General features: G+C 38.0%; 2 protein-coding genes across 2 annotated transcripts; one reads left to right on the forward strand and one right to left on the reverse strand.

The window, feature by feature from the left end:
* The first annotated feature begins 3497 nt into the window (after positions 1-3497).
* LOC133744721 (uncharacterized) lies at positions 3498-4714 on the forward strand. The gene is made up of 5 exons (XM_062172783.1): positions 3498-3620; positions 3687-3996; positions 4123-4199; positions 4361-4408; positions 4526-4714. Exons 2-5 carry the CDS (start codon positions 3972-3974, stop codon positions 4712-4714), a joined length of 339 nt encoding a protein of 112 aa, XP_062028767.1. The 5' UTR covers positions 3498-3620; positions 3687-3971.
* Positions 4715-8626: 3912 nt separating this feature from the next.
* On the reverse strand, positions 8627-9352 carry LOC133743950 (non-specific lipid-transfer protein 1-like). The gene is made up of 2 exons (XM_062172035.1): positions 8931-9352; positions 8627-8815 (listed from the first exon to the last, which is right to left on the reverse strand). The coding sequence occupies exons 1-2, from the start codon at positions 9272-9274 to the stop codon at positions 8806-8808; spliced, it is 354 nt and encodes a 117-aa protein (XP_062028019.1). The 5' UTR covers positions 9275-9352; the 3' UTR covers positions 8627-8805.
* Between the last annotated feature and the right edge of the window lie 5980 nt (positions 9353-15332).

Raw genomic sequence — 15332 nt, forward strand, 5'->3', positions numbered from 1 at the left:
CCAGATCACAACATGTTAGCTAATGGAGGTTTAATAGATGATATACAATGTGCCATGCAATGCATCCCCAACATTCGCATTTGCTATCAACCCCGATCTAGTAATTTGGTAGCACATAGATTGGCGGGAATAGGTTTTGAGGCAAACCACAACTCTGTATGGTTGGGACTAGTCCCTGAATGTATTCGTGATGTTCTCAGTCACGATCTCCAGTACCTCACTTGAGGTCTTTATCAATAAAAGTCTTTTGTTCAAAAAAAAAAAAAAAAAAAAAATTACACAATTGAAAATTATGTTTTTTTCTTATTAAAAACAAAACCTTCTAACCTACGTTCGCAAAATTAGTATTAGTTAAGTAGTCTTTATTACCAATTAATTATATCATTAGTAGTTTCCTTAACCAAATATAATTCTTTTTACATGCATTCTATGGCAACCACAACAATTAGTGTAAAAATAAATAATATTTGTTTTAAATGTAGTCAAATGAGAACCTACTTTAGTACTTATTTACTCAAATGAGAATCTACTTTACTCTAATGAGAATCTATCACAATTACCACTTTTAGGACTTAATTACTCAAATGAGAACCTACTTTACTCTAACGAAGACCTTATTTACTTTAATGAGGATTTTTTTTTCTAATTATCCTCAAAGTGGTTACATGAGTCCTCAGAGTGATAAATATTATATAAAATAGAACATGTATGAGAAATGTTAATGTCTATAGCTTTACCCGTCCTCATTTGTGTAATAAAGTTCTCCCTTGCGAAATGAAAGTAATATATTGTGTAATGTCCATCGTCGAATTAGTAATTACTTTTAATCGACGTAATTTACCACAAATTCCAACAATTGATGAAAAAACGAAACATTTTGTTCTAATTATAGTAATTACTCCACCTAAACTAATGTACTAATTTATGGACAATTTAACAAGTATGACAACAAATTTGTTGTCAGAGCGGTAAATCTTTATGTTTTTATCATTAATAAAATGATTACTACATTGATTACACATTTTACCACAATCACAACAATTGATGTAAAAGTGGTAACTTTTGTCCTATTTATAGTAATTACTCAACCTAAACTAATGTACTAATTTATGGACAATTTAACAAGTGCAACAACAAATTTGTTGTCAAAGTGGTAAATCGTTATATTTTTATCATTAATGGAATAATTACTCAATAACCACTACAAAAAATAATTGCAATGGCCACCCCAGTTAGCGTCGGCGCAAAAATGCCGTAGCTAATGGTCCTAGATTTGCTACGGGAAACAAGGCGTCGCAAAAAAAAAAAAAAATTGCGACGGCAAAGGGGAGCCGTAGCATAAAAATTAAAAATTTTGCGACGGCAAAAGAGAGCCGTAGCATGAAAATGGTTAAATGGCAACGGCATTAAAAATGCCGTAGCAAAATTTTTCCTAATACTTACTTCGCTGCAATTGCCGTAGCCTTTATTTACAAACTTAACCTAGCTCCAAGGCGCCAAGAGACGAAAATTAGGCGCGTCTAGATTTTAGTTCCCTGTGAACTAAACACAAACTCCCCTGAGATCTGAAACCTAAACACAAACTCTCTTCTTTTCTTTCTGGCTGGGCGGATTTAGGCCTTTTTTTTTTTTAAGCTCTTTTCTTTTGATCGCAAAACAGATCGATTCATTCGATCCCCAAAACCAGCAAAACAGACCCAAGCTCCACCGCAACTCTTCGCTCTTCGCCCTCCCCCAAGCCACCGCAGAACAGATCGATTCATTCGATCCCCAAAACCAGCAAAACAGACCCAAGCGACCGCAGCTCTTCGCTCTTCACCATCCCCCAAGCCATCGCAGCTCCACCGCAGCGCTTCGCTCGTCGCCCTCCCCCAAGCCACCGCAGAACAGATCGATTCATTCGATCCCCAAAACCAGCAAAACAGACCCAGCCACCGCAGCTCTTCGCTCTTCGCCCTCCCCCAAGCCACCGCAGAACAGATCGATTCATTCGATCCCCAAAACCAGCAAAACAGACCCAAGCCACTGCAGCTCTTCGCTCTTCGCCCTCCCCCAAGCCACCGCAGGTCTTCGCTCTTCGTACTCCCCCAAGCCACCGCAGCTCCACCGCAGCTCTTCGGCCTTCGCCTTCCCCCAAGCCACCACAGCTCCACCGCAGGTCTTCGCTCTCCGCCCTCCCCCAAGCCACCGCAGCTCCACCGCGTCTCTGCCTCAGACTCCCTCTGCTCCGTGCCTCTGCCTCGAAACGGTAAGTTCTAATTTCTAAACTTCAACCGCAATGAATCTTCAGTCTGCTAAAATCAATCCCAAAACCATGTCATTGCTTGATACCCTTTGAAACCATGATGATCTTCTGTACAAAGGAAACTAATTTCATTGTAAAGATTCTACCTTTAATTCATTTTCTTACAAATTCCATTCAAATCGACGGAAATTTCGATACGATTGGAAGTTTGAATTTGTATTTCATTATTTTGGTTAGTGGGTAGTTGGGTACTGACTACTGACTCTGCTGATCTATTTTGGATACATGAATTGGTGTTGATTGTTGAAACATTGATTATTGGTGTTGGTGTTGATGTTGATTATTCTTCAGTTCTTCGCATTGTTCTTCTGTTTGAAGAGAAGAATTAACTGTTGATTGTTAATTAATTAATTACTAATTATGCTTTTACTTCTAAGTTTACTGTGAATGTGTGATTGTGTGATTTAGTCTTGATTGAGTGAAATTCCTTCAATTATTCATGTTACTGCATTGAGTGCATTCTGTTAATGAATAATGACTAAATTAACAGGTGCAGCAGAAAGTTGAATTGAATCATTCTTGTTGTTATATGTGTGTGTGTGCTCAAGTCTTATATATATGTTTCTTCTTTGAACTAGCTTTCAATCTTCAGACATAATTATACACTCTCTTCCTTGAGAAGAATCAGTGCTGGGGATCAATCCCTGGTGAGAAGAATCTGAAGACTGAAACCAGATCTTTCCGAACCAAAAGAAAACCCCCAAAGCCTTCTCTCTCAGCCTCTCTCACATCTAGCCCTAACTCGCTCTTCGTTGGTATGAAATTTCAACCCTTTCAAACTTTAATTGATACGTTTGATTTGCAATTCGCAGTTTTCAACGGAGGAAGATGAACAAAATCTCGACAATTAATTCTTCCTGCTCTAATTTTCTCTCCTGGGCCATTTGATTATATGGCTTTGAAAGTGGGTATCTTAGTTTTGCATCATGGATTGAGATAAGCATACAAAATCAGGTATCTGGTGATGTGTTAGAAAATTAATTTCTGCTTTCCAGTCGGTTTTGGATTTGGTTCATATATACAGTGCTCCATAGACATCTCTGTGACGCTAGTTTGTATGCCTTTCTACAGCCAAGTGAACGTACTAATGCAGATAGTGAAGCTGCATATAAGTGTCTCAAAGAGAGATATGAGACCAAGCAGGAGGACATAATCCTCTATGGTCAATCTGTCGGAAGTGGCCGTATTTGCTGCCCGTTTGCCTCGACTAAGAGCAATTGTGCTGCATAGTCTGATATTAGAAGATAATCGAGCTGGTGAGCGAGTCACTGTTGATTCAAGGAAGAAAAATCCTGCTGATTTTGCTTTATGGAAGGTAGTGTCTTGAACTCAAGTAACTGATGGTAGCTATTGGTTATGCTCTCTTATTTTTGTTTATTAGTTCAACTGCAGAAGTTATGTTACAGTCGATCTGCAAAGGAAGGTGAACCCTTCTGGGACAGTCCATGGGCACTGGAAGACCTGGTTGGCATATCGAGTGCAGTGCCATGAGTACTGCTTATCTGGGTTACTCTTTTGACATACATGGTGGAGGGATGGACCTTCTGTTTCCCCCACATGAGAATGAAATTGCTCAGAGTTGTGCTGCTTGTAAACAAAGTTATATAAGCTACTGGATACACAATGGTTTTGTCACTATAGACTCTGAACAAATGTTCAAATCGCTATGGAACTTTTTTACAATTCGACAGGTACAAGTGGTCACAATTTTTTCTTCTAAATTGTTGGGAACCATCATTCTAATGGTTGAGTATCTAGCTTTAGAGTCAAATCCTTGTCTGATTTAATGCTTACGTTATAAATATTTGATATTTCAGGTAAAGTGACTCGGTCACCAGCTCGATTATCCTCTATGTATTCTGTGAAGTGCAGTTGTTGGTTTGATATCCACATGGTGATGTCCTTTAGCTGATGAGTATTATCAAATTACTTTATCTAGATAATATTGAAGCCTGTGTATGTGTCCTTTAGCTGATGAGTATTATCAAATTACTTTATCTAGATAATATTGAAGCCTGTGTATGTGTCCCTAACCTGATTTTATTTAATGTGCAGAACATTGATAAATTCCCTCTGGTGAAATATCCTGTGCTGGTAATACATGTAAGTACTTGGATATGTTATTCTGCATTTTCTTCTATTGTTGACTGCTCAATATAGGGAACTTGTGATTGTTTCTGAACATGTTATTCTTCTAATACAGAGAAATTGTTTTTGCAGGGTTATGTGAACAATTTGATGCAAGGGAGAAGTAACAGCAGTCAATGGAGGAGTTTGTGTAAATTGTTCAGCAGCATTGGGAGTCAGTACAAATCGTCTCGGACAGGAAATCTGTGGCTAAAGACCAATAGGTACAAGAATCTGTCCCTAATACCATCAATGGCCATGAAATTATGGCTGTGGCCATAGGGCATATTTCTAGTAGTGATTGGCACCCATAACCCTTCTTTTCGAATTAAGCTCTTAATGTCTTATAGCAGCTGTATGCATCTGTTGGTTGTGTAATTTTGCTAATGGTTCTGCTTCTTCTGTTGTTTTTCTCCTCCTGTAGATTTGAGTAATGTTTTTGTTGATTTTTAACTTTCGTATTGGCCTTTCTCAAAATTAGAGTCTGTTATTCTCCATTTAACTAATTTGGTTTCCCAAATTGCACAGTTTTTTTCTTTTTCATGTCGATGGGCTAATGTCTGTATAATCTCTTTTTTTAATACGTTGTCCATGGGCTATTGTAACTCCTTAATTGTAATACTTTGGTTCAAGTTTAGTGGTTGATTCTATTATAATTGTACTTTTTCTGTTTTCTGTGTGGTGATTAAGCATTTCTTCTTTCCTTTTTTTTTTTTTTTTTTTTTTTTTTTTTTGGGGGTTCCTGAACAGGGTAGTGGTAAACAATTCTGGTGTGGAAGAAAACAAGGAAAAGACAATGGTTATCTAAAGCTTGACTTGTACGAGAATTCTGTTATCTAAAGTTGGGTTACTGCATATTTACCTTGCTAGCAATCTAATTTCATGGTATATTCAGCTTTGACAAGAATTGTTTAGTTTAATATGCTTCCCTATATAGATCATATGTTGGTTTTGTATAAAGGTCTCTAAAAGGTCTTTTTAGTGGGATGTTTTTCCTTGTTTAAGTATGTCACTTTTGTTAGTTCTATATGTGTATAGTAGGCAAGGGGATCATAATGTTTTATTATGATCATATATGTCCTCAGTCCTACAATTGTTCTATTATTTGATCTGTTTTCCCTTTGCTGTTATTTTATCAATGATGAATATACATACTAGTATCAACTTGTAAAAGAAACACTAGCTTTGATGACACTTGGTTTGAAATTTCCTCTCATATTGCCATTCTCCTTGTAATATGATTATAAAAAATGATGCAACCTGCGAATCTGCGTGTTTGGTTATTGGAATTAGGTTATGGTGTGACATTGAAAAAGGGTGATATGCAAAGCCATACATGATATATTTAATTTTTTTTTTTTTGATGTCTTAGGTTCCAGATGCAACTAGTGACCATGAAATTCGGAGAGAGTCTGTAGGAGAAGAAAGGAATCCAGATTCAAGCAGTGATAGAGCAATGGGCTGAGTTTCAATATGTTATTGCATATTTTTGTTAAGTGTTACTCTTAGTTGTCTTCATTAGGAACTTGATTTTGGGCATATATAACTTAATTTGTACTTCTTCTAATTACCTATACTGACACTGCAACAATTTAATTACATTGCAATGAAATAGATGAGCTAATGAACAATATATGTGTTGTGTATTCATGATATTTTTATCCCATTTTTGGATATTGCAAAAATACAGGTTTTGTTAAAAAAAAAAATATTGGTTGGCTACTAACATCAGTGAATTGCCGTAGCCAAGAATATATTTCTATATAACACCACACTGAAGCTACGGCAACGAGACCCTAGCAAAATTTCCTATTGAAAAATTGGCGGGAAGCAAATTAGTTTGGCAGCCAAAAAAAAATTGGCGGGAAAAAAATTTAGTAGGAAACAAATTTTGGCGGGAAGTAATATAATTATCTTAATATTAATTATGCTGCGACGGCAATTTGCCGTAGTATATTTTGTAATGGCGACGGCATTAGGGGTAGCATAAAACCGTCGCAGAGTTAGTGTCGCAAAAATTTTGCCGTCGCAAAAGTGGTCTGCTACGGCAAAATGCCGTGGCAAAAGATATTGGCGACGCCACCAACGGCGTCGGAAGCTTTGCCGTCGCAGAGCCGTCGCAAATGCTTTTTTGCTACGGCAAAATAGCTTTTCGCTACGGCAAGGCGCCGTGGCTATTGCAATTTTTTTTTGTAGTGAACTACATATTTTACCATAACTCGCAACTATTGGTGTAAAAGCGGTAACTTTTGTTCTGATTGTAATAATTACTTCAAAAACTATACCATTCACAAGATTACCAACCATTTTACAATTCCGACAACATTTGTGTTGTGAACATGGTAAAATTAAAATTAGACCAAAAGATATGTAACAACTCAGTATTGTAAGGAGCTTCTCCACTTGATAATCAAGGTTCTAAATTTGATAAAAGTTGTCCAAATATGATATTTACATCTTTGACTACTCAATTACAATAACCACAACAACTGTTGTCATAAGTCGTAATTGTAGTTCAACTATGTGTAATTTATTATTTTAACAATACTTGTTACATGATTTGTAACAATGTTACATATCAAGAAAGAGTGTGTTGTTAATATGGTAAATTTTATTTTTAAAAATGACACATGTCGATATTTAATTGGGTAACCTGTTGACCAGTTCAGTAAGTTTCCACTATATTAATTTACTAAAAGTAAAAAAAATAAAAAAATAAAGGTATGGCATACATCAAGGTACCTAAGACGACCCCGTTTTTCATCAAACATCTATGTTGTGTTATTGATTGTGGTTTGTTCATTACAAATTGAAGCTCAAATCTAACATACTAATCTTTAGGCCCCCAGTTACCCCAAAGCAAATTCCTTTGCACGTCTTAATATGCAGCCTGTCCAGAAACACAGCACAATGTTTCGAAACAAAACAAAATTTCCATACGTGTGCAATTAAGATTCAAAACGGATCCGGCTCCTCTAAAGTGAGGAAAGTGTGAATTTACTTCAATTTCATAAAATCTGGACTCTCTGTCTAATTTAACGGTCATGACAATTGACACTTCACTCTTCTACCAATTTTTAATTTTTTGCCTAAACCCCAACCTGCTGTTAACTATCGTTAACTTAACTCCCGCAAAAAAAAAAAAAAAAAATAGAGTTAAACCCCTTCACGTAGCTTTCTTCTTCTATGCGTAGTCTTAACCCCAAATTCACTTACTAAGTTGCTGGTTCTCTGTGCTAGCTTTCATGGAAACTCGCCCACATAGTAACCAAAAGAGGAAAAACAAAAGACAGAATTCAACTAGAAGTCCCTCCAGAAGTGATGATTTGATTTGACAAACTTCATCACAGGTTGTCAAATTCGCTTATGCATTTTCTAAGGCACTTTCAGCGAGAAACCTTTCAATTCTCGATGAGAGGGATATTGGATTTGATTTAATGGGGTCTGAAACATGCAGACCTGCAATTTTGCCCTAGACTGAAACATACAGACCACGAAATCAGTTATAAGTTTCCTACTTGATGGTTAACCCATCAATTTCACCACGTTTCAATCGAAACTCACTTTGTGATCCTATTTAATTGAAAACGAATAACAAGACAAAACTGAATATATGAAATCTATCGTAAGATATAAATCATATATTCTTCTTAAGTGCTTTATGATTACTATCTTTGGAATCGAACCTTGCATCTGAATTTTGCTTGTGATTATTTGATTAGGTATAGTTTTGAATTTTACACAAGTGCAAGAAGTGATTCCATGGTTAGTGACGCAGCCATCGAAGCAAAGACAAATAGAAAAGGAAGCACAAAGAATGAACTTGACGTAGAGGAGAAATAACTAGGGCTAGGGTTTAGACAAAAAATTAAAAATTGGTAGAAGAGTGATGTGTTAATTATCAGAATCATTAGATTAGACAGAGAGTTCAGATTTTATGAAATTGAAATAAATTCACACTATCCTCACTTTAGAGGAGCCGAATCCATTCAAAACAACCCATGGTAATTTCACACTGATCGAGTATGAATAACATTTCACATCCAGTATTACTGCCCAGTATCTTACAGATCATAACCAATATGCTAATATAGAAATTGTAGTCACAGTACCATAACCATAACCACAACCACATAAACAGTTCAGCCAAATAATGATTATATCTTGTCTCAACTCAAATTATAAGCAAGGAAAAAAGGCAAAGAGCGTAAGTTCATAGAAATTAAGTAGTATTACATCGATCATTAGTTTATAACCTAGTAGATGACATATAGAGTCTTTTGGTAATACTATCACTGTGGATGTAATCACCCACGCTTTATTTAACGCTCTATACTATCACTTGGGAAGTTCACTTTCCATCGATTAGCTCATCACTTCAGGCTGCAACATCAAAAAGAAGAAAACAAAAAATTAACTTCAGGTTCCATTCGAGAAAAACACGTACAATAGACAAACTAAAACCAATTGCCAACGATCGAGTAGTATATCTACTTACGTGGCGCAGTCGGTGGAGGGGCTGATCTTGAACGGAACGTTAACTCCACACTTGCCGGGAACACCAGCTGCAAGGTCAGGGTTGATTCCTTTCGTGCTACCGGCAAGCTGTTTGAGGCAATTGCAGGTGGTCTGGCGGTCAGGGGTGGTCTTGGCCATGGCGTTAAGGTTTCCAACTCCGCTGCAGCAAGCGGCAGGGACAGCGCCGCCATTCTTCACGTAGTTTAGGCAAGGTGAAACGTTGCTCGTCACTTGGCCGCATGTGATGGCTTGGGCAAGGGGCAAAGCAACCACCATGCACAAGAGAGCGACCAAAGTAAGCTTCATAGCGGTCGAGCTAGCCATAATGCACTCTGAGGATGATGAGCTTGGAATGGGTATGTAATCACTTGTTTTGGGAGAGCTTGAGTGAGTAGTGAAGTGCAACGCGGATGGGGATTATATAGGGAAGGGAGTGGGGTGGGTCGATCACATCAATCATTACTTATTAGTTATTACATCAATTCTGATGATGTTTTGTCGATAAAACATATAAAATTTTATGTGCTTAAAACATATAAAATTATATGTGCCACATCTTCTTAAACCATTAGAAACTTCTGGACTACAAGCTTAATTTAGGTGTGAGAATTACATGCATAAACAAGTCCATGTAGGAACTACTTTTCTGCAATATTTTTGTTAGAAACTTGTAAAAAATAGTATCCAAATTATGTGTGCACTTTCACTTGTTATGTATCTTTTTTCAAGAAAATTGAAAATACTCTCCAACATGGAAAATGCTTCCAACTATTTCTGTTAAACCTAACGAGACTAACTTTAAGCAAAATGAATTTTCCTTGATCACTGTAATTAATTGAAACATCACTGGCCACATCTTGTAGTAAGGTTAATGTGATATCTCTATCAAACTATATATGTCATTACTCAAAGTGTGTACGTGTGGGAGGAGTTGGGAAGGAGTTGGTTGGTAGTTGTGCTCAGTTTAATGCTTGGTACGAACGTATTTTATATTTTTTGTTTTTTGTATCGAACACACAAGCCTCCAACAGTCAATCAACAAATACTAGAAATAAAGAGTAGCAAACTCGTAAAGAAGGGCAAATTTATGCTGCAAATAAACTGATAATATTCATGAGAAATTTTGAAGAATGATATTTTGCATTGAAATTAACTTTTAACCATGTGTGTGTTTTTTTTTTTTTTTTGAAAGTTTAACCATGTTTTTTTAAATCATTGAAAAATGACCATATCCAGGGATGAAAAGTCACAACTCTCCTTATTAAATTCCTACTTCAATAATGAAAAAATAATATAAAAAGTTTCTATGACTAGGAGCATTATTATTATTTTTTCTTTCCTACCTTCTCATAAATACAAATTTCTTTGCAATTGCAAAGCTCAAATGATGAAGGATCAGTAAAGAATCATAGGCTTAGGAAATGGTTATCTTATCCAAATTCAATTTGAGAAGTTAATTACCCCTGATATGGTTATGAAAGGATATTTTCCAGACTTAGAATTGGTTCAAGAATACAAACAGAATGAAAGAGATAGATGAAGATGACAAGAGATCTTTTGCATTGGTTGAAAACAAGAAGCAAAAAATTACGCTAAACAAGGCGAATTAGGGAGTGGTTTTTGTCACTAGCTAGGAAAATGAGAACATAGTGTTGATAGGGACATGCCTCTGGGAAATTACACCACCCTTCATCTTGACGAAGGATTGGCTGTGAAAGTGTGCCTGTCTGCGTGTTCATTGGCGCAATTGTTTATCTCGTCTCAATTTGATGCAATTTCATTGCAGTCATATTCATAGGGAAGGCAACTCAGTGACAGATTGCTTGGCGAATTTGGGATTGGCAATTCCTTCTCTTTGCTGGTTCCCTACGGCTCTAATGGAGATTGTTTCTAAGCTTCGTGATGATGCCTTAGGAGTCCTTCATTATCGCTGAATTAATTGTGATTCTGCAGTTAGATATGGGTTGCAGGTATACTTTTTCGGTGATTTTGGAAGCAACAGATTTTGGAAACAGTCTATTTAATTACCTTCAGAATTTATACTTGGAGCAAGCTTTAGTCTTGACAGAGTATGAAGCTAGAAACATATCAATAAAGTTTGAAATGGATCGAGCAACATGTGAACCAAAGGCGACAAAATCCTACCGACTTGCTTGCACTTTGTTACTGTTGCTGCATAGCCACCTATAATTGTTTAATTATATGGTGCACTATTGAAGCTGCAGTGAGTCTCTACAATTTGATTTTTGTTTTCTTATGGCTAGTGATACCATTTCTGGGTGATCCACATTTGCTATGGCCACCCATATATTTTACTATAGCCTTTGTCAGTTTGTTGTCTTGTTTTTTAGTCTAGAGTTGCTATTGTTTTCTTTTTTAGGCCGGGGGAGAGGTTTTGGTCTAGTCCCCCTTTTTCTTTTGTAATTTTCTCTTTTTTAATAAATGGAATCGGGAGTGGAGCTGAGCCTCCTACTTAGGCTGGGTTCCAAACCCCTTTAAAAAAAAATGAGACAAACAACATACCCCATACATACAGAGGAGAAGATTTTTTACACTGAACATGATTATTGTGAATTCCTAACCTGGCATGGGGTGGACATGTTTGCGGGAGTTTGATTTTTTTTTTTTTTTGAAGAAAAGGGAGAAACTTTATTAACTAAATACGAATATGATCGTACATGAGGGCATCCGGTATGAATTCTGGAGCAAAAGTAAACCAATCCACACAGACATGTTTGCGGGAGTTTGATGCATGGGTATAGAAATATTGAAAATATGGATGATTTTCCCCCCGTGTAATATATCGTGGTGTGAGTTGAGGGAAGCATGTGCCTTCATTATATACTCTTCTTAAATATGGGTGGTTTCGTATTGTTTAATCATGTAGAATACTACATTTGTATGGGATAAAACAATAACCAAGAACTTGAAAAAATTTCGTTCTTGCACATATCCTGGACATGCAATTTTTGTAAATATGTATTTTTGCTTTGAGTTGCAAAGAAAAAAAAATATATATAGTGTTTGCAATTGAAAGCTATAGGGTTTGATAGAAATTAGAACTTTGATTAGGATAGTTATGACTTTTCATCCCTCAATATGATAATTTTTCATTAATTTCAAAAAACATGGTTAAAATTCAATACGAAAGCCTAAAAAAAGTTATTTTTCAAAATTTCTCATTATGCATAAACCATAAGCTCCCTAATAACAATTACAATACCAATCATTCAACCTATGGCAAGAAGAAGAGAAGCCGGGGGTCACTGTTAACATTTTCCCAGTTCTCCTCTAGGGTTTGTGGTACGGCGGGTTGTTTCAGTCCGGCGAGACCTATATCTTATATCAAGAGAGAGAAAACTGGAGCTCTAGGGTTTCGTTTCTTCTTTGCACATCCATCGATCTCTATGGAGATTCTAGCTAGCATGGAATTGTCGCGGCATCAATAATGATGCGGCGGTTCAGGCTCTGCGCTTGGTCATCCAGCAAAAGAAGCCCTCTTTTGTCTTCCTCTGTGAGACAAAGGTTCATGATAAGAATTACATGCAGAACTTGCGACTGGAATTAGGGTTACTCAACTGTGAAGCAGTTTTTAGTGTAGGCCAATCTAGTGGTCTTGCTCTATTTTGGGTTGATGGTCTGGATGTACGTTTCAGGTCCAAGTCCCTCAATCATATTGATGTTGAGATTCGGGAGAATAATGGTTCGAGTATCCATTGGAGGCTTACGAGATTTTATGACAACCCAGTAACTGCAGAGCGATATCGCTCTTGGTTTTAATGCACCGTTTAGGTGATGAGAGTTCATTGCCTTGGGTGGTAATAGGTGATCTTAATGAGATCCTCCATGCGGATGAGAAGGAGGGAGAAGTGGTTCGAAGGGAAGGGCATATGTAGAGCTTTCGGGATTGTCTCTCCTACTGTGATCTTCATGATGCAGGGTATGTGGGAGCCCCTTTCACTTGGAAAGGTGCAGGAATCATAAGCAGAATTGATAGAGCAGTTGCATCACCTTGTTGGTATGACTTGTTCCCCACAGCCAGGTTGCTACACTTGGAACCTATTCACGGTGACCATATACCTTTGTTGCTAGGAGCTTTTCATTCTTCTCCGGCCTTGATTCAACGTAGGAGGCATCGCTTTCGATTTGAAAGCTGCTGGGTGAAGCATGAGGAGTGTGCTACGGTGGTGCAGGAAGGCTGGAGCGCTGCATACCCTGGTAGTCATATGTTTCAGGCTTCTAAAAAGATTATGAGTACTAGGCTTGAGCTGAACAAGTGGCAGCGACTCACCTTTGGGAATAGGAGTCGGGAAATTACGGGGATCAGAAGTAGGTTACAACAGCTGTGTAGCCTGCCTTTGACCACAGAGTTTCAAGAAGAAAATATTACTCTATCTGCTAGGCTGGAAAAGCTTATGTCTGAGGAGCATGATTACTGGAAACAGCGATCGAAAATAACATGGTTGGCTGATGGTGATGGCAACACCAAATTCTTCCACCGCAAGGCCTCGAACAGGCGTGCAAAAAATTGAATTCACGGTCTTTTTGATGTAGGGGGAGTGTGGCAGTCTTCTGCAGAGGGTATTAAGGACGTGGTGTTGAATTATTTTTCCACAATGTTTGCAGCGGAATCAGTGGATTATGGTCATATGCACTCAGTGGTAGACCTAATTCAACCCAGAGTAACATCTGAGATGAATGCAGCTTTATGTGCTCCTTATACTGCGATGGAGGTAAGGCAGGCTTTATTCCAAATGTACCCCACCAAGGCACCAGGGCCTGATGGGATGCCCCCTTTGTTCTTCCAACAATATTGGGACTCTCTTGGCGACGACGTGGTTAAGGCTGTTCAGAGCTTTCTCCACTCTGGCAGATTATTGGGTGAGGTTAATTACACTCATGTGTGCCTCATTCCTAAAGTGTAGAATCCTGTTGCTATGTCTGACTTACGTCCAATTGCACTATGCAATATGCTCTGTAAGATCTGTTCTAAAGCTATTGCCAACAGGTTAAAGAAGATTTTATCTGAACTTATTTCACCCTTCTAGAGTGCTTTTATTCCGGGCAGGTTGATCACTGATAATTCCTTGATAGCTAATGAAGTCTCCCACTTTATTCACAACTGTAAATCTTCAACTGATGGGGTGTTTTCCTTGAAGTTGGATATGAGTAAGGCGTATGATCGTATGGAATGGTGTTTTTTGGAGGCGGTTCTTTTTCGCTTCGGTTTTGATGAATCATGGGTTCAGCTTATTATGCAGTGTGTAACTTCGGTTCGTTACTCATTCCTGATTAACGGACAACCGGAGGGGTATTTGAGTCCTACACGTGGATTAAGGCAGGGGGATCCACTCTCACCCTATCTTTTTTTTGTTGTGTGCTGAAGCTTTTTCAGCTTTACTTGAGCGTAAGGCTTCCTTTGGACTGCTTCAAGGTATTCAAGTTTGTCAGAATGCTCCCATCATTCACCACCTTCTGTTTGCAGACGATAGTCTCATATTCAGAAAGGCCACACAAGAGGAGTGTGGGCATATTTTATCAGTTTTAAAGGACTATGAAAAGGCTTCGGGGCAGCAAATTAATTTTGCTAAGAGTAGTATTGTTTTTAGCAAAAAGGTGGATGTGCAGCTTCAGCAGAGCGTTGCGGAGTCTCTAGGTGTGGTTATTGTTCCTAAGCATGAAAAGTACTTGGGTCTCCCAACCTATGTTGGGCGGAATAAATCTGAAACTTTTTCTTATATTAAGGAAAGGTTAAGTAAGAAACTTGAAGGTTGGCAAGGAAAGCTTCTTAGTGGTGCCGGGAAAGACTTATTAATTCGGGTGGTAGCTCAATCCCTCCCTTCTTATGCTATGAGTTACTTTCTGCTACCAAAGGATTTTTGTCAGTCTCTCCATCAAATGTGTGCCAGGTTTTGGTGGGGTAGTAAGACGGAATACAAGAAAATTCATTGGATGTCCTGGGAGGGTTTATGTAAGCCCAAAGAAGCAGGAAGCATGGGTTTTCATGATTTGTATGCTCACAACTTAGCACTTTTATCTAAACAAGGTTGGCGCTTAATGCGTTACCCGGATTCTCTTCTTGGTCGTCTCTACAAGGCGAAGTACTTTCCTAGTGGTGATATTTGGAGTGCATCACTAACATCTTCACCTTCCTCTTGTTGGAGGGGTATTTATGAAGCAAGGTCCGTGATACGGAGAGGGTTGAGATGGCAGGTGGGGGATGGGAACTCTATTCGCATTTGGGATGATCCATGGTTGCCTAGACCTTTCTCTTTCAGTCCTATCATTAGACAAGAGGGTGCTCCTACTCTTGTGAAAGATTCGCTTCTACTAGGTTTGTCTTGGCACACCACCTTGATAGCTCGTTGGTTTGGACTAGAAG

This window comes from Rosa rugosa, chromosome 4 (assembly GCF_958449725.1).
Source record: "Rosa rugosa chromosome 4, drRosRugo1.1, whole genome shotgun sequence".
Taxonomy (NCBI): domain Eukaryota; kingdom Viridiplantae; phylum Streptophyta; class Magnoliopsida; order Rosales; family Rosaceae; genus Rosa; species Rosa rugosa.

Excerpts from the sequence above, each read along its gene's own strand:
- LOC133744721 (XM_062172783.1), top strand. The coding sequence starts at position 3,972 with ATGGAACTTTTTTACAATTCGACAG. Across the intron at positions 3,997-4,122 it reads ACTTTTTTACAATTCGACAG|GTAAAGTGACTCGGTCACCA; the intron begins GTACAAGTGGTC and ends TTGATATTTCAG. Across the intron at positions 4,200-4,360 it reads GTTGGTTTGATATCCACATG|AACATTGATAAATTCCCTCT; the intron begins GTGATGTCCTTT and ends TTTAATGTGCAG.
- LOC133743950 (XM_062172035.1), bottom strand. The coding sequence starts at position 9,274 with ATGGCTAGCTCGACCGCTATGAAGCTTACTTTGGTCGCTCTCTTGTGC.